Below are 19961 nucleotides of genomic sequence, written 5' to 3'. Positions count from 1 at the left end.
TTTCCTGCAGGCCAGACTAAATTCTAGGGCTTTTTATGAAGAATTTCAGATATTTTAACAGTGCTATTTTGTGGCAGTATTGGCCAATAGAATTGAGTATTTACTTTTGTTAAAAGGACTTTTTGTTTTATTTTTTTAATTTCTTCTTTGTTTTTTGAGCCACACTCCGCTATACTCAAGGCTTACTACTGCTCCGTGCCCAGGGATCACTCCTGACAGGGTTCATGGGTCATATGTGGTGCCAGGGATTAAATCTGGGGTCACTGTGTGCAAGACAAGCGCCCACCAAACCATGCTCTCTTGGGCCTGTAAAAAGAACTTTTTTTTTCTTTTTGCTTCTTTTGGGGGTCACACCCGGCGATGCTCAGGGGGCACTCCTGGCTCTGCACTCAGGAATTACTCACACCTGGTCACACCCGGTGGTGCTTCGGGAACCATATGGAATGCCAGAGATCGAACCAGGTTGGCTGTGTGCAAGGCAAACGCCCTACTCGCTGTGCTATTGCTCCGGCTCCTGGAAAAAGAACTTTAAAAAAAAAAATAATCATACCTTATCATCGCAGTAGTACCTTATATGTGTGCGTCCCAGGTTTAATTCTTAGTAGTACCCATTTTTATAATAGAATGTATACATGTTTTGTTATAAAATATGGAAATATGCATATATATTTTGAGATGGGGAAATGAAAATCAAAAAAATGCTGTAAGATTTATTTGAATGAATATTTAAAGTTTACGTTGTCTTGGGCTTCCCAGAAAGTACTGAGGGTCCCTGGAGGCTGCCTTTGGTGATACTCAGCGATGTATGGTTCATTTGTAAGGTCCGACACCACACCACTGCTTGGGACTACCAGTGCTACCTGCAGGTCTCCGGGGTGGAGAGGCATCCAGTGCAGTAGATAAAACTGGAGTCCTTGCCACATGGATGAATTTCTGAGTTCTGAGCTCTCCCTGTGACCTTGAATTGTATATTTAGTACGATGTTGAAGATGTTTTCCCAGGCATTTTAGCACAGAAATTGGAAATAAGCAGATTCATGTATTGGGTTAAGTATATTGTGAGTAAAATATGGGTAAATGCAAAATAGGGAAAATAAATTGCGTGACAGAGTTTTTCTTCTATCAGTATTTTAATTAAAAGCCAAGAAATTAATGCCAACCTTAGAAAAAAATAAAGTGGGAGTATCTGAAAGGTATTGAGGTAGGGTTGGGGCAGTAATTCGCACCTGCAGTGTGTATCTTTCATACATGAGAACCTGGGTTTAGTTTCCAGCAAGAGTGGTTAACTGGCTACTTACTAAGTAACCCCATACTGCTGAACGTGAGCCAGTGCCATTCACTCACCCCGAGGGTTACATCATCTGGGCTTAGTACTTCCTGGACTCTCCTGTGGCCCCTCTGATTCCTGCAGGTTTTAGGTGTGTGGCGTTCCCCCCCCCCCCATAGAAATATATTGATCTGTAAATTAAAACACATCTGTTAACTATCAGATGGCTGAAAAATTAAAAGTATTTTATCCTGATCAGTGTTTGTAGGAATGGAATGCTTTTTGTGTTGATTTGTTATAATTGTGCTAGAGGATAATTTGATTGTAAATACAACGTTCTAAGATTTAATGGCAAAAGTACTCATTAGAGATTAGTGTATCATGGGGAATGGTCAGAAAGGAGCTCAAGATACCTGTCATAGATCACTGTCACTGTATCACTGTCCTCCCATTGTTCATCAGTTTTCTCGAGCGGGCCCAGTAACGTCTCCATTGGAGATTTTGTTGTTACTGTGTTTGGCATATCGAATACATACATCACGGGGGGGGGGGGGGCTTGCCAAGGCTCTGCCGTGTGGGCGAGATACTCTCGGTAGCTTGCCGGGCTCTCCGAGAGGGGCGGAGGAATTGAACCCGATTCGGCCATTGTAGCTGTGTGCAAGGCAAACGCCCTACCGCTGTGCTATCCCTCCAGCCCCCCATCTGTTATAGATATGTTCAGTTAAATAATTATTTTTATATGTTAGAATTTGTTGGCGAGCAGTTTCCAGATAGACAGGCACTCTGCAACAGTATTTAAGAGGCATTTTTGAGAGGACTACCCAGTTTCTAGGCTTAATTCTTCTACTATGGATTTAGTTGGAGTTGTCATTAAATTATTTGATTACTATGCTAAGTTTTTTTTTTTGAGAATTTTTTTAAAAGTTGTTTGTTTTTGGACCATATGCCTGATACTGTCCAGGGTTTACCCTGTCTCATTGCTCACAGATCCTGGCAGTGTGAAAGTCCAGACCATATGAGTTGCCAGGGATCTATCTGGCATTGCCTACGTGTGAGGCAGTTGCTTTAAAATCTGTACTATCTTTATACCACATTTTGAAAGTTTTAAAACTTCTAGTAGGTTTTATTCATAAATAAAAGATTGGTTAAATCTAAAAGCAGTGTACGGACATATATATGTATACATTATATTTTATTTAGATTTTTGTTTTTACTGACAGTTACAAAAATGTCTGTCGAGGGATAACGGACAGTCTATGGCATGATTTTTTTTTTCTCTTGTTATCTGTGAAGATAATTTTATTCTTGTGATGATAAAGCTTTTAGCAACAGTTTTAATTACTTCGATTGAAATTAAATGCTTATATAAATTATTTTATTCTGTGATTAAGTTGCTCTTTGGAAGTGATTAAAATCTGAATTTAGTGCAAGTTAAAATTTTTAGAGAGGTGTGTAACCTGGAATGTAGCTTAAGTAGAGGTAGTCATATGTGTAAGGCCTAAAGTTTACACTGTATTTCTTCAATCCTCCCCCTTCCTCCTCACTCCAGCAAAACCTGACATAGGCCCAGCTTTGGACATGATCCTCACAACTGACAGATTCTTAAAAAAAAAAAATGGGGTGTAGAAGGAGCACAGGGCAGTGCACAGGGTTTAATCCTTTGCTCTGCACTCGGGGATCACCCTTGGTGAGTGCTGGGGATCAAACTCCAGTCAGCCATGTGTAAGGCAAATATTTTACCTGCTGTATTATCTTTCCCGATCCTAATTTTTTTTAATCTAAAAGATTTACGATATAAGTAACCATTCTCTTATTGTACCTTTTTTTAAATGATTTAATCCAAGAACTTGCACCATTACCACTTTTCATCCACAATTATACTTTACATGAAATTTAGTTATTTGTATTAACTTTTTATAGTAGATACTCAGTTGTACAGTTTTGAAAACCAAACCTTGAAGGGATTATTAATATAGCCTTGTTAGATTATTAAAAGTGATAACAGCTCTGATTTGAACCAAGGTAGTCTGATTCCCAGAGTACTATCCCTGACTTATTAAAGAAATAACTAGAGTAATATGATTATAAAGTTTTTATCGTTGTATGCACTGAGTATATTTTTAAGTCACTTTATACTGTTAAAACTAACTTTATGTTTTGATCATTTTATTATTTTGGATCTTGCAAGTTTGTAGTTTTGTTTACACCCTTGCTTTAGTAACTTACTAAGTCAAACTTTTTCTCTGCCTTTTCAGTTTGGTAATTCTGTTATCAGCACACCTCTAAAACGTCGCAAAGTGATTTCTCAAGAACCTGTAGTTGATCCTGTATCTTTAAGCTGCCAAAGTAAATTTGGCAGTGTCATTTTGAACTGTCGAAGTATACGAGTAGGAACTCTTTTCAGGCTATTAATAGAGCCTGTAATTGTAAGTACATTTTTTTAGCCCTTTGCTATACCAGTTACATGATTCAAAGTAGAATTGCTATTGCTAATAGTAATATTGTTAATTTTTAAAATTAAAATAAGAAATAAAATATTAGAATTATTTCAGAGTTTTCTATTAGGAGTATAAGCAACTATTAATAATTTCTCATAAAATTAATGAGTAAAAAATTATGCTGAAGATATTGACATTCTTTATAAGATACTTCTTACTCTTTGTAAATTAATAATGCCTTCAGCATATTTATGTTTTTTCTCATGCCAGCTTATTGCAAGAAAGAATATTTAAACTGTAATGAGGCATAAAGTAGTCCAATAGTTGGGGAATCTGCCGAAAAATGTCTTGAAACAATAGGACTCTCCATAACACAATATTGACATTAATTAATGATTGCTCTAGAAGTGCTGCTTTTGAATTGGTTATGTAACTAAATGACAAAAGCGCTTTCTTTAGTTCCTTTATTGCACTGGTCATATCTGTCTGCTTGTCATTCTACTGCCGAAGTCCACTTCATATTCCCCCCCTCGTTCTCTCATTCTGTCTGTCTGTCTGTCTGTCTCTCTCTGTCTCTCTGTCTCTCTGTCTCTCTGTCTCTCTCTCTCTCTCTGGTTTTTGGGCCTCACTGGCTATGCTCAGGCTCTGTACTCAGGAATTACACCTGGCAGTGCTTGAGGAACTGTACGAGTTGCCAACTTGGGTTGACCAAGTGCAAGGCAAATGCCTACCTCCTGTAATATTCACTCTGGCTCACAAATCTTTTTGATTTGAACTTTTAGTAAAATCTCATTTTCACAGTATTCATTTTTTTTCTTGCCATGCATTTTTCTATCCATTTTTGGTAGATTTATAGGACTTTATTTTATACTACCTGAAGTTAGCTGTTGTTGATTAGCTTGCCTATTGGGTATTTTTCCTGGCTAATGTCTTAAACTAGGTTTTCACTTTGGTTTTTCTAGTATGTGCCTATCTATGTAAGTTCATATCTTTAAGAATGTACACTTTGGTCTGGAGTGCAGTTAGTTAGTTATATTAACAGTTAATTAATCTAGGTAAGGAGTATTCAAATGCTCATTGTAATATTTCGTAAACTTTTTGACAATGTGAAGTCTTTTTCTTTCTTTTTAACTCGTGTGTGTGTGTGTATGTGTGTGTGTGTATGTGTATACCCCCTCTCCCCTTTGCCAAGGGATCATAATCCTGATCACCTGTCCCTGATCTCGGGACTGTTTTGATCACCTTGGCACAAGGGTCAGGCAAGGGGGGAATCTCACAGCCTGTGCTTGCCATGCAAGCCAGCACCTTAAGCCGTTGGACCATCCTTCAGCTACTAAAGCTGCCTTTCTCCATGAGAAGGGGCGTGATCTCATTTTATGTTTAAGTACTTTGTAGATGGTTCCGTTTCTCCTCCCTCCATAGTTTAGATCCCAGAAAACATGTCATTTAGAATATTTGTAGCACAGTCTTTATGAACCTATGCTTGGTACTAATTTATCATACTTTTCAGCTTTGTTTAGATTTTATCAAGATACAGCTAGAAGGTAAGCTATTTTAATGTCTTTATCTAAGCATTGTTTATACTAAAGTACATATAGAGATAAATGGCTAAATGATAATTATAAAGATCAATGCAGCATATATCTATTAAACAAGGGTGTATGTATCTTGATGGTATAAGTTCATTTTGTAATTGTCAGAACACCCAACTGTAGTCTCTTTTTATTCATAAAGAAAATGTAGAAGTTCATTTAAGATGTTTTTAAAGATTTTTCTATCTTTGGGAAAAATCTCACTGTTCACAGAGAGCATTGTAAATATATGTTTAACTTGAAATAGTATTTACTTACAGTGTTCCCCACTTAGTTTGCTTTCTTTAAGAATCGATTCCTTTTCTGTTTCCTGTTTTTTCCAGAACCAGAAAATGATCCTGTAGGGATTACTTTATATACCTCTGATTTAACTAAATGTGAATGGTGTAATGTTCGAAAATTACCAGTAGTGTTTCTTCAGACAGTACCAGCAGTTTATGAAAAACTGAGCATGCAGCTGCAAATGAATGCGGAGAATAAAGTTTGGAATGATTGCAAAGGAACAAATAAATTAAAAAGTAAGTTATGTAGACCAGAGTACAATTAATTGAACAGAAGAATGTATGTGTATGTTGATATATGCCTTAGAATAGAGTATATTATCTAGGATCCTTAAGGTGACTTTGTAAGATAAGTACTAAATTCCCCATTTTACAGATAAGGCCACAGAAAATGATAGGTCTGAAGGTAAATCCAGGTTAACTCATTTAAAAAGTTTTTAAAGTATGTTCAAACTCAAGATGATTGTATTAATATTGTTTATTCTGAATAAAGTGAATTTTCTTAATGCACCTATAAGCGGGTTTTTTTTTTTTTTGTCTTTTTTTTTGCTTTTGAGGTCACACCCAGCAATGCTCAGGGGTTGTTATTCCTGTCTCTGCACTCAGGAATTACTCCTGGAAGTGCTTGGGGCACCATATGGCATGCTGTTGATCGAACCTGGGTCAGTTTCGTTCAAGGCAAATGCCCTACCCTCTGTACTATTGCTCTGGCCCCCAGCCATATAAATTTTGAGTCCATAAATGTTTGGAATAGGAAGGCTCATAGACTGGGTTCTCATCTCTTTCCACAGATAGATGTGGTCCTCTAGTTTGTACCTCATCACCTCTTTTATGGCATAGCATGACTGATTATAACCTAAAACTGTTCAACAATCTTTGCTGTTTCAGCTTAATTATGAGTAAGTGATAGCTTTATTAAAGCAATAAGAATTGATACAGGACTGGAGCAATAGCACAGCGGGTAGGGCGTTTGCCTTGCACTTGGCCAGCCTGGGTTCAATTTCCAGCATCCCATATGGTCCCCCGAGCACCACCAGGAGTAATTCCTGAGTACATGACCCAGGAATAAGCCCTGTGCAACGTTGGGTGTGACCCAAAAAGGGAAAAAAAAATTTTGACACATTAGTAATAGTTTTTGCAGTAAAATCTCTAGTGTTCCTACTATTACATTTGGCATTTACTTATGTTTGACAAAGAAAATATTCATTGAAAATATTGAAAATTAAGCATCTTCAGATTCCATCAGATGAAGTAAGTAGCACCATTCATCTGTAGATTTGTTATATAGATTTGTTGCGGAGCTGCTGCTCAGGTAATGTATTCTGGTTCCTTTTTCTTTAACTTATGTGAATTTTCAAAGAACACTTTCACTGCTCTTTATTCTAGGATTTATTGTGTATTTATTGTATGCCAAATGCTGTTTTGAACATTTATACCAGGATTTATGCTGATACTGGTTAGCTGTTACTATTGTTAACATCTACGTAAGTTTTAAGAGTCTAACATTTATGTTTTTTTTTTCAGATTTGGAAGAAAAGTACATAATTTTAATTTTTCAAAATGGCCTCGATCCTCAGGCAAACACAATATTTGAAAATATCATTAACGACATTGGTATAAAAAATAATGTGTCCAATTTTTTTGCAAAAATTCCCTTTGAAGAAGCCAACAGCAGACTTGTTGCTTGTACAAAAACTTATGAAGAAAGCATCAAAGGAACTTGTGTGCAAAAAGAAAGCAAAATAAAAAATGTAATTATTATTTTAAATGTTATAATTAAAATAACAGTTTTAAAGGGAAATTTGTTTCATTATGTTGCTTATTTCAGAGTTCAATCTTTTTTCGTTTGCATGTTTTTTTATGATGATTTGTCAATAGTCCAACACGAATATCACCACCATTGCACCTTTTCTCTACCATTATTTCCAATTTTCCCAAACTATCTCAAGCCTTCCCTTATAGCAGACCCTGAATAATTTATATTGCTTGCTATAAATAATTAACAAATAATGATCAAAACTTGATAGTTTGGGAAGATTGTTGTGTCTCACCATGGAGTCTGAAAGACCTTGTGTAAAGAGATTACTAACATGTTGTTATAGGTTAAGCCATGTGTGTTTATATTTTCTCAGTCAAGATTGGTTGGTTCTACTTTACATTTCATCCAATGTGGTATGCTACTCCTGGTTTATCACTGATGTAGAGTTTGAGATGTTACTCCAGGAAGACCAAAATTTTTAATGTGGTAACAGCTGGAGTTGAATTTTTAATTAGATGGTGACATTGGGTGCTCCGAATGATTATCCTAGCCCTGAGTCAGGAAGCATTTCTGCAACTTCTTGACCTCTTTTGAGATCTTACAAGTCTCTGGATGATGGCCAGTTAATGAGCTTCCTTGGGGTCAGAGGTGGTTCATGGGCATCACTGCCAAAGCTTCTGGAAGTAAATGGAGATGGGGGGAGGTAGCCCATCCCTGACTCCATGAAAGTTTAGAGATTTCAGTCACAAAATCCACATACTTGAGTTTTCAACAGTTTAATTTTTGCATGAGACTTGTTCAGAGCAATGAAGTCTGGCCTTGAACATGGCAGTAATTGTGAGTGTGGAGGTTTTTGGCTGCTCGAGCTTTATTTGAGTGGGTGGGTGGTGGGCTCATCCCTTCCCCTCCCCGCCAGCCCTCCCACCCCCAGGTGCCCCAGATGACTTAGCCTGGCTCAGGTTCTGAAGCATCTCAGCAACTTGTTCATCTCTTTCGAGATTTATTTATGAGTGTCTGGATCATGGCTGGTTACTAGCTTACTTGGGACCAGAGGTGGTTCTTGGGTATGATTGCTGAGGCTTCCAGAAGTACAGGGATATGGGGGGAGGTAACCTATCTCTGTAAGTATGGAGATTTCAGTTACAAAACCTGTATACCTGAATTTTTCAACAGATAAGTTTCAGGATGCAGCTTGTCCCAAACAGTGGAGTCTGGCAGTGATCATGGCAGTGATTGTGGAGTGTGGAAGTTTTCAGCTGCCTGTGCTCTTGTTTGGGCGGGTTCTGGATTCACCCGATGACGCAGTCTGGTGTGGGGTCTAGAAGCATCTTCAATTCAATCTTTTTTTATTTAATTTCATAATTTTATATATACATATATATATTTTTAGCTAATTTGTATCAAAACATTAATGGTAGGTGAATGACTTGTGACAAATAGTACTTGATTATAAAATCTTGGAAGCCTTTTAAGATCCTTCCAAACTCCGTTTTTCTCTTTACTTCTCATCTGCTTTTCTTTTTCTTTCGTCCTGTTTTCTGTTTCCCCAACATTGAATGTACATGTACCTATATGACTACATTCAAACAGATTGTTCCTCCTTCTTAAATTTGCTAGTGCTTGTCAGTGATGCCTTTGGCTCCAATACAGATAATGAGCTTTAGGAGGTTAGGGAGATAGCTTAGATGGCTGGAGTACGTATTTGGCAGGAATGAAACCCAGCATTTAATCCCTGGTATTGTATGTACCCACTACCACCAAGTGTGACTCAGCTCTGTGGGTGTGTTCACCCCTTCCTCCCCCCACCCCCCACCCACCCAGCGCCATTGGACCCTAGCTGCACTGAAGTGCGTTGCTTGGCCCAAGCACTGATCTATCAGGTGTGTACTTTGTAAAGCTGAAAGTAGATCCTGGACCCTTCAGTGCTGTTAGGTAGGCTTCCCTTCAAGGAAAAATAATAGTATCTGGGTCCTTTATAGTGTTGTACATTTATATATGTGTTGTTGAAAACTTACACCTTTGATCTTGATGGTGATCATTTGAGTTCAATTCTTGTAACACTGGATTCAAGATAACTTTGGAGTCGCCTGAGCCAAAGCCAAAGTGCTGTGGTAAACATGGTGTAATTTTAACTTGCAATATTAGTTACAGATAACTTACTCTAAATTTATTCCTACTAAAGCGAACGAATTTTGCTAACTTAATTTATTGGGAATGTTTAAATGTTTTCCATATAAATATACCATATTTCAACCTGGCGACAGTTTTAAAATGAGTTACAAGGCACAGTCTTGGTTAAGTTGAGCAAGACCTTCTTTTCCAAAACTGACTCTAGAGCAGGAAAAGATCAAACAGTGGATCTTTTAACTGGAGTCGAATAGATGGACTCAAGTTTCACTAGACTTTTCCTTTATCACATTGAAACTGTGATGTGATTTTTGTTAATTAAGTCACATCCTGGAGTGATCTACCAGGAGTAGGTGCCAGCATCCGCTTGCTTAAAGTTCCCTTTATTTTGGAGAATTGAAGCTCATTACACCTTACCTGAGCCTCTCGTATCCACTGATTTAGAGAGACTTCTGCTACTAGAAGAAAAACGCTCCAGTATCTGATCCTGGGAGTTACTGGTCCTCTATTCTAATATGGGTAGCAGAGATTTAGTACTAGAAAGACGCTATTGTACATATGGCAGTTAGAGAAGATAATGGAAGACCGTCGCTTTTGCATACCTATCTTTGCCTTCTTTGTTGTTGCAAGGACTTGGTAATATTTGGTATTGATGCTTCCATCTTTGATACTGGTACTCTCAGCTGTCCACACACTTCGTGTTGTGCCAATACAAACATTTGGTTGCATTGTACTAGAGACTGCACAGTATTATGACATTAGGGATTTTAAACGGTGCCATTAGGATTGTGTTTGGCGTGTGGAACTTGCTGGCGATCCAGCTCAAAATCTCATGCCTTCAAGAGAGGCACCACTTCTGAACCATGATTGTCCATGTTACATGATTGGGGGGGTAGGGAGGGGCTTGTTTTGTTTCTTTTTTTTTTTTAATTGAGACGCGGTCTTGACTTCTTGCTCTTTAAAAACAAAAAATGGGGTATTGTTGATTCTGGCCTGTCTGTGTGAACCTGATGATTCAGTCTGGCATGGATGCTTAAGGGTACAAGGGTGCAAAACATTTCCTGGACCAGAGCAGTAGTACAAGAGGGTGCTTGCCCTGCATGTGGTTTACCCAGGTGATGATCCTAGCACTATATATGGTTCCTGAGTCCTGCCAGGAGTGATTCCTGAGTATAGAGCCAGGAGTAAGCCTCGAGCATTGCTGGGTGTGTCCCTGAAACAGAAACATACACAATTCCCAGTTTATAAATTTATGTTAATTTCCTTTATCAGGTGCCCCTTGAATCTAAAATACAGATGAAGAATAAACAAGAATTCCAGTTTTTTGATGATGATGAAGAAACTGGAGAGAACCATACCATCTTCATTGGCCCAGTAGAAAAGTGAGACAATTCCTTTATGTTTGTGACACTTTTAAATTTCATGTGTTAGTCCGACTAAATTATATGCCTAAGTATGAATTTGTTTACTTAATTTTTACATTTTGTTCCAGATTGATAGTATATCCAGCACCACCAGCTAAGGGAGGCATCTCTGTTACTAATGAGGACCTGCACTGTCTGAATGAGGGAGAATTTTTAAATGATGTTATTATAGACTTTTATTTGAAGTAAGTTAATTTTCTTCTAATCTTTAAGCAAATGCTTATCAATGTAATATGTATCTTGGTTTCCTAGTGTCAAAACTGATTTTGACTTTTAGCACTGCCATTTTGTATGAAGCACTGAAAAATTTACTACTCTCTTTCCATGATTCCTCACTTTTAAAATGGCAATAATCATATAAAAGGGATTGTGAGAATTGAATATTAGATACCAAGTGGTAGGAAAAATTTTTGGCACATGCAAAATATTATTAAATGATAGTTGTTATAATGTGTGAAGTCTGTAAAGTACTATTCTAAGTTAGGAAATAATATTTTGAGCAAGCCAAGTGTATGATTTTGTTCTATTCAGTAAAAGGTTACCAGGTACCAACTTAGTGCCAAGCACTATTTTAGAAATTCATGATCTTACGGACAACACAAGTTCGGGAGTGGGTTCAAAGAGAAAGAAGCCTTAACATGGCACAGACAAAACACAAAATGAATGCTTTATTCTCTTCTGGGATTGGAAAATACAAAGGAATAATAAGCTTTCCTGAAAGAGATTATATCTTGATTAATAATAGAGATGCGTATAAATGTTTGTGCAATGTTTACACCTTAATAAATTTTTGTGTTTTCTAATTGGTAATTTTAAAATGTTATATATGTAAATATAAAATATATGAAATTAACTATTGGAATAGTCCATTAATTTTTAGTTTTTAATTTTTTTTTAGATTTATGGTTATGATTTATAGTTTAGGAACAAAACATTAAAAAGTTAAATATTTTGATTAGAAAAGTAGTATTGAGTTTACAAATTCATTTTGACACACATGTTCACTATGCATGAAGATTGGTGGTTTTCAGTAAAGGACCTGCTATTTTTTTTTTTTTTTATAATTTATTTCTTTATTGAATCACTGTGGGAAAAATTACAGAGCTTTCGGGTTTAGGTCTCAGTCATGTAAGTATCAAACACATTTCCCTTTACCAATACTTATTTTTAACCGTGAACCCCAATAGAACCCCACCTCCCACCCCTCCCAATTCCTGTGTGGCAGATGAGTTCTAGTTAATACTCTATCTACTTTGACTAGATACATTGTTTCGATAGAAGATACACAATTATTGTTTAGAGTTTATGACACCCCCCTCCCCTCCCCCCCCCCCCGCCCCCGCCCCAATCAGATATGCTGAAACAGTGTTGTGAAATGATTTGCTTTCTACAGCTTGGTTTAAGAATAAAATGATGTTTTGGATTTCTGCTGTTTTAGTTATTAACCCTGGAAGTATTTCTATTAAAAGTTAGATAGTTAAGAGATTGGTTTCTGTGCTCTGGAGTCGTGGCCGTGCCGGAGAGCCGCTCGTGGGGGGCAGCTGGCGACCTCGGTCGGGCGTGGAGGACGGTCCATTATGCCCCCCTTCCCATGAGGCCCCTGCCGCCCCCCGCCCCCGGATCAAACCTGCTGTCCACAAGGCTCCCGTGCGACCGCCATCTTTCTTTCCAGAGAGGAGCAGGCGAGTGGGTCAACACCCTTTCCCCTCTGGGCAGGCATGGTGGCACGGTTTAACACATAGTCCATTTGTGACCTGCTACTTTTTATATAACACATGTAATTCCTAAATTATGGAGTGGAAACAAAACATTTTATACTGCCTGCTATGACCAGTGTAAGTGGCAGTGTATATAAACATTGTATATAAACATTGATTTTCTATTTTTACCCATTCACAGTTGAAAAGCTTACAGTTTCACATTGGAGAATAGATATAAATTCTTATGTTGTCAATTTTTATTAGGCAAGCTTGATTTTTAAGATGATGAAATTTAACAAAACAGTTTTATACTTCCAAATGTATGTTGTCATATCTAGCATGTAACACAAGTTATACTGTCTACCACTGTCCATTAAAACCCTTGTGTCCTCCCTGGGGCATCCACCATGGCTACCGCCAGCAATGATACCGGAGTTAGAACTGCATGGTCTCCGGTGTTCTAACTGGGGTCAGGCATGTGAACCCAGGCATGCTTTTTAACAAACCCTGTTTAATCTCTCAGTTCTTTCCTCCCTCACTCTTTTAATATTCTGGTCTCTTTCAGCCCTTTGATAGTTTGCAGTTAGGTCAAGGGTTTGATTTCCTTTGCTGTTGTCTTTTCCATTGCTTTGTTGAGGAGAGGATCTCAGGGTAAGATTTGTCTTTTTGTTTTTCTTGTTGTTTTGTTTTTGTTTTGGGGCCACACCTAGTGGTGTCCCCAGGTGTCCATTAAACCCCAGGCTCTGCTCAGGACTTACTCCCCGGGGGCATAAGGAATCATATGGGATGTGGGTGAATGAACCTGGGTGGCCAGATACAGGGCACTACCCGCTCTACTCTCTCTCAGGCCCCAAGCTTTATTTTTCTTCTTGATTTTTGTTTAGTATCCCTTCTATTGGCATAATTATTATTAGAACACAGAACACAGAACTTCATCTTTTTTTACATCTGAGTATAAACCACTTCTTTACATGTTCTTCTGTCATCGGTCATTTGAGTTGTTTTTGTGTTTCAGTTGCTAAAAGTAGCATGGCAGGGAATAGAGTGTGCCTATGTCCTTTCAGATTAGTGTTTCTGTGTTTTGTAGATAGGTGCCTAGGAGTGGAATTGCTGGTGATACGGTAGGCCCAATTTTTAATATTTCAAGAGATTGCTGTACTATTTTCTATTGAGGCTGAACCGATTAACCTTCCTACCAATATTGCATGACAATTTATTTTTCTGTATTCTCCAGGTATCACTACTCATTTCTTATTTCTTATGACAATTTATTTTTATTGCCTTTCTGTGATAATCAGTGATAATGAGCTTTTTTTTTTTTAAATAAGTTCATCTGTATGTCTTCTTTGGGGAGTGTTTAACTGGCCTTTTTTTTAATTAGAGTTTTATTGTTGGATTTATGAGTTCTTTATATATTTTTTTAAATACTAGTGCTTTTTCAGATATATAGTGTGCAGATATTTTCTCATTTAATAGAATATATTTTTGTGTAAATGAAGTTTTTTGTTATGCAGAGGCATCTAGTTGATATAATCCCATTTATTTTTTACCTTTTTTCCTTGCCATTTTCTCTTATGTTAACATCATTAAAAATTGCCTTTCTTACGGTTTCTGGTACCTTCTATCCTGTGTCCAGGTATCTTAAATTGTGGGTCACGATCCCATGATTATTCAACTGACTGGGGGAGTCACGAAAAATTAGCAATAGTAAGAGGTTTCCGTATGTGCAATGACCAAAACGTAATTCAGAATCGAGTACATGATGAATACGAGATGTTTCTGGCAGTGCTTATCTGTATTGCATTTCACAGGCAAAAGCTGAAGTACAGAAAAGTTTAAGAAGCTCTGTCCCAGGACCAGTAGTGACAGTTCTTTGCGTAGGGTGCTTGCCACGCACAAGGCCAACCCAGGTTTGATGGCTGGCACCATCTGTGAATACCCAAGCTCCTTCGAAAGTGACCCCTGAGCACAGAGCTAGGAGGAAGCCCAGACCTCTGCTGTGCGTGGCCCTCAAAACCAAGAAAAATCGAAAAGAAACCTGGTTCTGTTTCACTAATTTGATTTCCAGCTTCTGCCGTTCAGCTGCTGAGCACCTTTATAGAATTTTTAGCTTTCTGACTCTGTTTTTCACTTTGAGTTGTTTGAATTTTCTTTATACTGATTTGTTCAGGTCCTTGCAGGAGTTATTTTCCATTGATTTCCACATTATAGTAAGCGTCATTTGGATTGTTGCTTTGGTCTTCAAGTGATTTAAATAGCTCTGTTACCATGGGAGTTTTTACCAGACTTTTGTCTAGATCAGTCTTTCTTCTTTTCTCTTAAGTGGACCATGCTACTTATCTGGAGTGAACTGGTTTAACCCGGAACGGGGGTGTTGCTAGTGACCTCTGGTGCATTTGTTAAGCATTAGTAGATTTGGGTTTGTTTTTTTTTTTTTCTAAATTCTGTTTACTTATAAAAGATAGATTTCCAAGAGATGATTGACATTTATTTTCCCCCTAGGAGGGTGATGGTAGAACAGATAAGTTTGGGACCTTACAGTTACAAATCCATCGATTCAAGTTCCTGTTTCTTTATTATGTGGTCAGTGAGAGCCTGGATCCAGGTATGAGCAGGCTGGTCTTCTGGTGACCAGGAGTTCGAAGTCCTTACGTGACCGGCAATGGCTTGACGGGTTCAGTTTGAGCTGGATCAGTGACTGGTTCAGTTTGAGCAGATTTGTGTGCGTTGGGGGGAGGTTTGCTCTAGTAATGTCTTGCATCAGCTGTAGCACCAAGGTTGATTGGGCCTGGGTATCAGCTGGTTCTTACTACTGCAAATGTTTGTGGCATTGACTATGGCATCAAGGTCAAGAAGCCTTGGACGTAGAATATGGGTTTGCAGTGTCAAGTGCCTGTCACCTACAGGGGTATCATGATCACCCAGACCTTGGCAGCAATCAGGGTTTCATAGTCTCCAATGGCTGGCGCCAGTTGTGGTGCTTACATTGACTGAGCCCCATTGGCAACATGGGACATGTTCTCCAGTTCCTGGCACTACCTGTGCTGTTGCAGTCCAACAGCTTTGCGCATCTGTGGGAGCTGGTGGGGAATATTTCCAGTCACAGCTCAGCTCTCATGCTGACCCCAAGCTGGCCATGGTGGCAGTCAAGGAATTTAAAGTCACAAGTGCCTGAAGATTGCTAAGGGTTACATCATGCACACCTGGCTAGCTAGTGGAAGACCCTTGCCTGGGCATGACTGAAAGGAACCACAGCTTCAGTCCTGTGGATTGGCATGGAGTCAAGACTAGCTTGAAGAGGGATAACGGAAACAGAAGGAGGTGGGATCTCCTTGTACACTTTACTATGCTCTGTGGGGGCAGTGAAGTGCTGGATAACTGCAGGGATGCCACTGGTTTGCTACCAGATGGGGACAGGTAGGGCCCTTGTTTATGAAGAATAAATTCTCACTTTTAAAATACTGTCCTTTGCCCTTGTTACGTTAAATATTGGCCACAACACACATGTTCCGGTGCTTAACACATATTTGTTGAGGTGTCCAAGAGTTGATGGTTCAGTTTATGACGCTCATACACTCAGTTGTGGTGCTTGCTGGCGGGGGGATTCATTCTGCTTGCATATTCATTTTTTAGTTGGCAGTGTTTGCTGTAAGTCACACCCCTTAGGTTGCAGTTTATGCTCATATCTGGCTATAATGTGATCAGAAATTGTCCTTGGTGTCAGGGATCGTAGATAGCACACTACCAGACACAAACGGTAGGGCTATTGGAACCATCCTCACAGTCAATGAGGCAGTAATAATGAGGTTATTATATAATGCTTTCAAAGCAAGCACTCCAAAGCATTGGGAATCACAAGGGCCCCAGAAGTCACAAGGATCCCAGGAATCACATGATAACTGGCTCCTTACTTTCAGTCTGTTAACATGGGTAGTGGTTCACATATTGGGTCGTCCACCAGTTGTTTTGCTTTCAACAACATTGATAGAGGTCACCAAAATGATAATGACAATCTTATATCTGGAGTTTCATTTTCAAAACTTTTCATATATACAGAATGTGGGGGTCCTTTGTGATGATCTTTTATTTAGCCTAATGTTTTAAAGTTCTGTGTTTTAGCTTGTGTCTGTTATTTCTTTTCATTTCTGAATAATCTCTTGTGTGAATATAGCACGTTATTTTTTCATTGATAATTTTTCAGCATTTTGTCATTCCCAGACATGCGATTCAGTGGTAGAAATGCCTCACTGTATGAGGTCTTGGATTTAACCTTCTGTACCACACACACAATAATGACAAATTTTTAATAAATAAACTTGCAGTTGAATACTCATAATGCTTCACTTTTTGAAAGGTTAGACCTTTTCAAGTCAGTTTTACTTGTATATCTCACTTGATTACTTGAGAATAACCAGTTATTGTTTAGAATGTGAAGTAAACTTAAAATGTTTGCATGCTAAGGGATATTGATTGAATTGATCTCATCACTCTTCCACTTTAATACCAACTTAATTTACCTCTTAAAAATTTCTTACTAGATATTTAGTGCTTGAAAAACTGAAGAAAGAAGAAGCTGACCGAATTCATATATTCAGTTCCTTTTTCTATAAACGTCTTAATCAGAGAGAGAGAAGAAATGTACATGAAACAACTAATCTATCGTAAGTTAAGCCCTTTGAAAATATTGATGATTGTACTAAATCACATAAGAGTAGTGAAAATCACTACTTGCATAAAGACAATACAGTTTTTATAAAATTTATGATCTAAAGATTTTTAAATACTTGGAATTAAAATGTAGATCTAATATCTAAATGAGTATTTATCTGATTTCTTTAATGGTTAAAAAAATTACATGGATACTTTTAAATCAAGACGCTCAGTTTATCTTGTATGTTGCCATTCATATTTAAGACTATCTGAAGCTTAGGCAGAAAGTACAGCAGGTAAGGGCCTTGCAAGTGACTAACATAACATCTGTTTTTGATCCCAGGACCATATTTGGTCTCCTGAGCCCTGACAGGAGTGACCCCTAAGTGCAGAGCCAGGAATAAGCCCCGGTCACTGTCAGATGTGGCCCCGAAACAAAATCGCAATAATAAAAATTTTGATTCTTTACTTTGAATGTGTTCTTTGTGTAACTCTTCAACAAGTTAAGGAAATACTGCTATACATATTAGACCTGAGTGATTTTTATTTTAATTCCTCTCCCTGTGGGAATATCACTGGCTCCTGGTTTTGACCAGTGCATAGTTTATCCAACGTAAACAATGTTCGCTTTCCTTGATCTTATTTATCATAGTTAATGGTCTGTTCTCATTGTGGTTGCTAGAACTATTTCTGCATTGCTAAAAATAGATCTATTGCACCCTAGTTTGTGAATAACCAAAACTCGATATTTCGGCCCTCTGTATTTAGTACTGGGCATTTTCATATCTTTCCAGCTTCACTGTTGATGTTGTTTTCTTTCCCCAAACAGCTCAATCCTTTATTTCAACTGTTTGATCTTTCATTACGTTCATCTGGTTTTCATGTCTGAGGCTCTGGATTCAGTTCCCAAAGCTTGGGGTGGGTGGAGAGTTAACAAATAATCTTCTAGTTTGAACATTGCTACATATAAACTGAATTGTAAACATTGAAGAAACTTGATGGTTTGTTGCTTGTATTACAGGATACAGCAAAAGCGACATGGGAGAGTAAAAACATGGACACGACATGTAGATATTTTCGAGAAGGATTTTATTTTTGTACCCCTCAATGAAGCGTGAGTAGAAATTATCTTTAAATGTGGAAGCAGTATTTCAAACATGTACTCAAGAAGTGAAGAACATACACTTCCAAAACTATTTTCTGAAGTGTTTTACATTTACTTATAATTACTGTTTATTTTATGAGAACTCGATTTTCTTTTGAGATACATGAAAACATTAAATTTTATAAACTGATTAATGCTTTTTGTTTTATTGGTCAGTGTGAAATGGCATTTTTTTTTTTTTGAAAAAAATGCTTACTGTCTAGCAAATGTTCTGTAGCAAAAAATATACTCTAATGGGGGCCAGAGAGATAGTACAGTGACTAGGGTACATGCCGGAGTTTAATCCCCAGCATTCCATGGAGTCACTCAATCACTACCTGGAGTAATTCTTGAGTGGGGAGTCGGGAGTAACTCCTGAGCATTGCAGGGTGTACACCCCTCCCCTCAAAAGTATACTTTAATCGAAAGATGATTAGGACACCGAATTTGAGTTTTTAATTTTAAAACATGCTTTGGCTGTTAATCAGAAAGAAAGACACCTGAATTTATGCCTCATTTGTTTCTAGTGAAAATTAGAGCTATTTTCTAGTGTTACTTTCGTCCAGTGTCTAGATAGACGCTGAAGCGCAGAGCTCCATTAGTATGCTGTTAAACTGAGGGGATTTTGCTCCCCTCAATTAAAGTCACATTGCATTCTAACATTATATATGTTGCAGACATCCGAATGATTTGTTTAAAACCATCGTGTATATAGGCATATATACTACATTAAGCACATCAGCTAAAGAATCTGTCTTTTGCTGTGTTTTACTTGCTCTCCAGATAAGACTCTCTCCCTCTTCCCTTGCCCCTACTCCCCCACCCCCATGCAGTGCAGTTGAACAAACTAGGTTTATTAAGTACATCTTGGGAAAACACAGTTAACGGCCCACCATGAAGCATCTCAGTAAGTGAGTGTTTGAAAGAACTTGAGTTTGGGCTTTGGTTTGGTGATTTAGGGAACGAACTCAAGGGAGCAGGGTTTTGCTTTCATTAAGAAATAGCAGTCATTTAGCAAATGGGCTATTCGGTATTTTGTGGGTTGCATTGTGCCCTTATGTTTGTCTCTGCTTGGACAAATTATACAACGGCCTTGCTTTGTCTCTTTTTATCACGATCGTAGAGTAACCTTGTCTGAGGTTGATAATTTTGTGAGATTGTATGTCGTATAATCCTAGCTCTGCCAGATTATCTTCTAAATGTACTCTTTTCTCTTTTTCCCCGCTTATTCCCTTTTTTGAAAAAAAAAATCATATGATATAAACAAATTCTATATAAAACCATGTTTTAGTCACAGATAGCATACTCTATTTGCCTAGCCGAAAAGGTAGGGAGGCTAGACCAAAATATTGCTATGGACATAAGTACAGATTCTTCATAATAAAATATAAATATAATAAAATACGTATTTTATCATGAGAAGCTAGCTTTAAGCTTCGCTAAGGTTAAAACCTCACCTTCGGAGTGGTAGTACAGCACAGCAGGTAAGGATATTTGCCTTGCGTGTGGCCAATCCAGATTCAATCCCTGGCACCCCATAAGGTCCCCCGAGCCAGCCAGGAATAAGATCTGAGTGCAGA

The 19961-nt window shown here is 38.0% G+C and overlaps 1 protein-coding gene across 1 annotated transcript in view; it reads left to right on the top strand.

Moving 5' to 3' along the window:
* The window catches only part of SENP6 (SUMO specific peptidase 6), a 101243-nt gene that overhangs the window by 64652 nt on the left and 16630 nt on the right, over positions 1–19961 (top strand). The window contains exons 11-18 of the mRNA XM_056109749.1: positions 3522–3692; positions 5215–5248; positions 5620–5814; positions 7102–7328; positions 10736–10845; positions 10956–11072; positions 17126–17248; positions 18259–18351. Coding sequence (XP_055965724.1) covers positions 3522–3692; positions 5215–5248; positions 5620–5814; positions 7102–7328; positions 10736–10845; positions 10956–11072; positions 17126–17248; positions 18259–18351 — 1070 coding nt within the window. The remainder of the gene's footprint in view (positions 1–3521; positions 3693–5214; positions 5249–5619; positions 5815–7101; positions 7329–10735; positions 10846–10955; positions 11073–17125; positions 17249–18258; positions 18352–19961) is intronic.

The sequence above is a fragment of the Sorex fumeus genome, unplaced genomic scaffold, assembly GCF_029834395.1.
Source record: "Sorex fumeus unplaced genomic scaffold, SorFum_2.1 ptg000008l, whole genome shotgun sequence".
In the NCBI taxonomy this organism is placed as follows: Eukaryota; Metazoa; Chordata; class Mammalia; order Eulipotyphla; family Soricidae; genus Sorex; species Sorex fumeus.
Note: the sequence above shows the minus strand (reverse complement) of the source record. Positions and strands in the feature narration are given on the sequence as shown.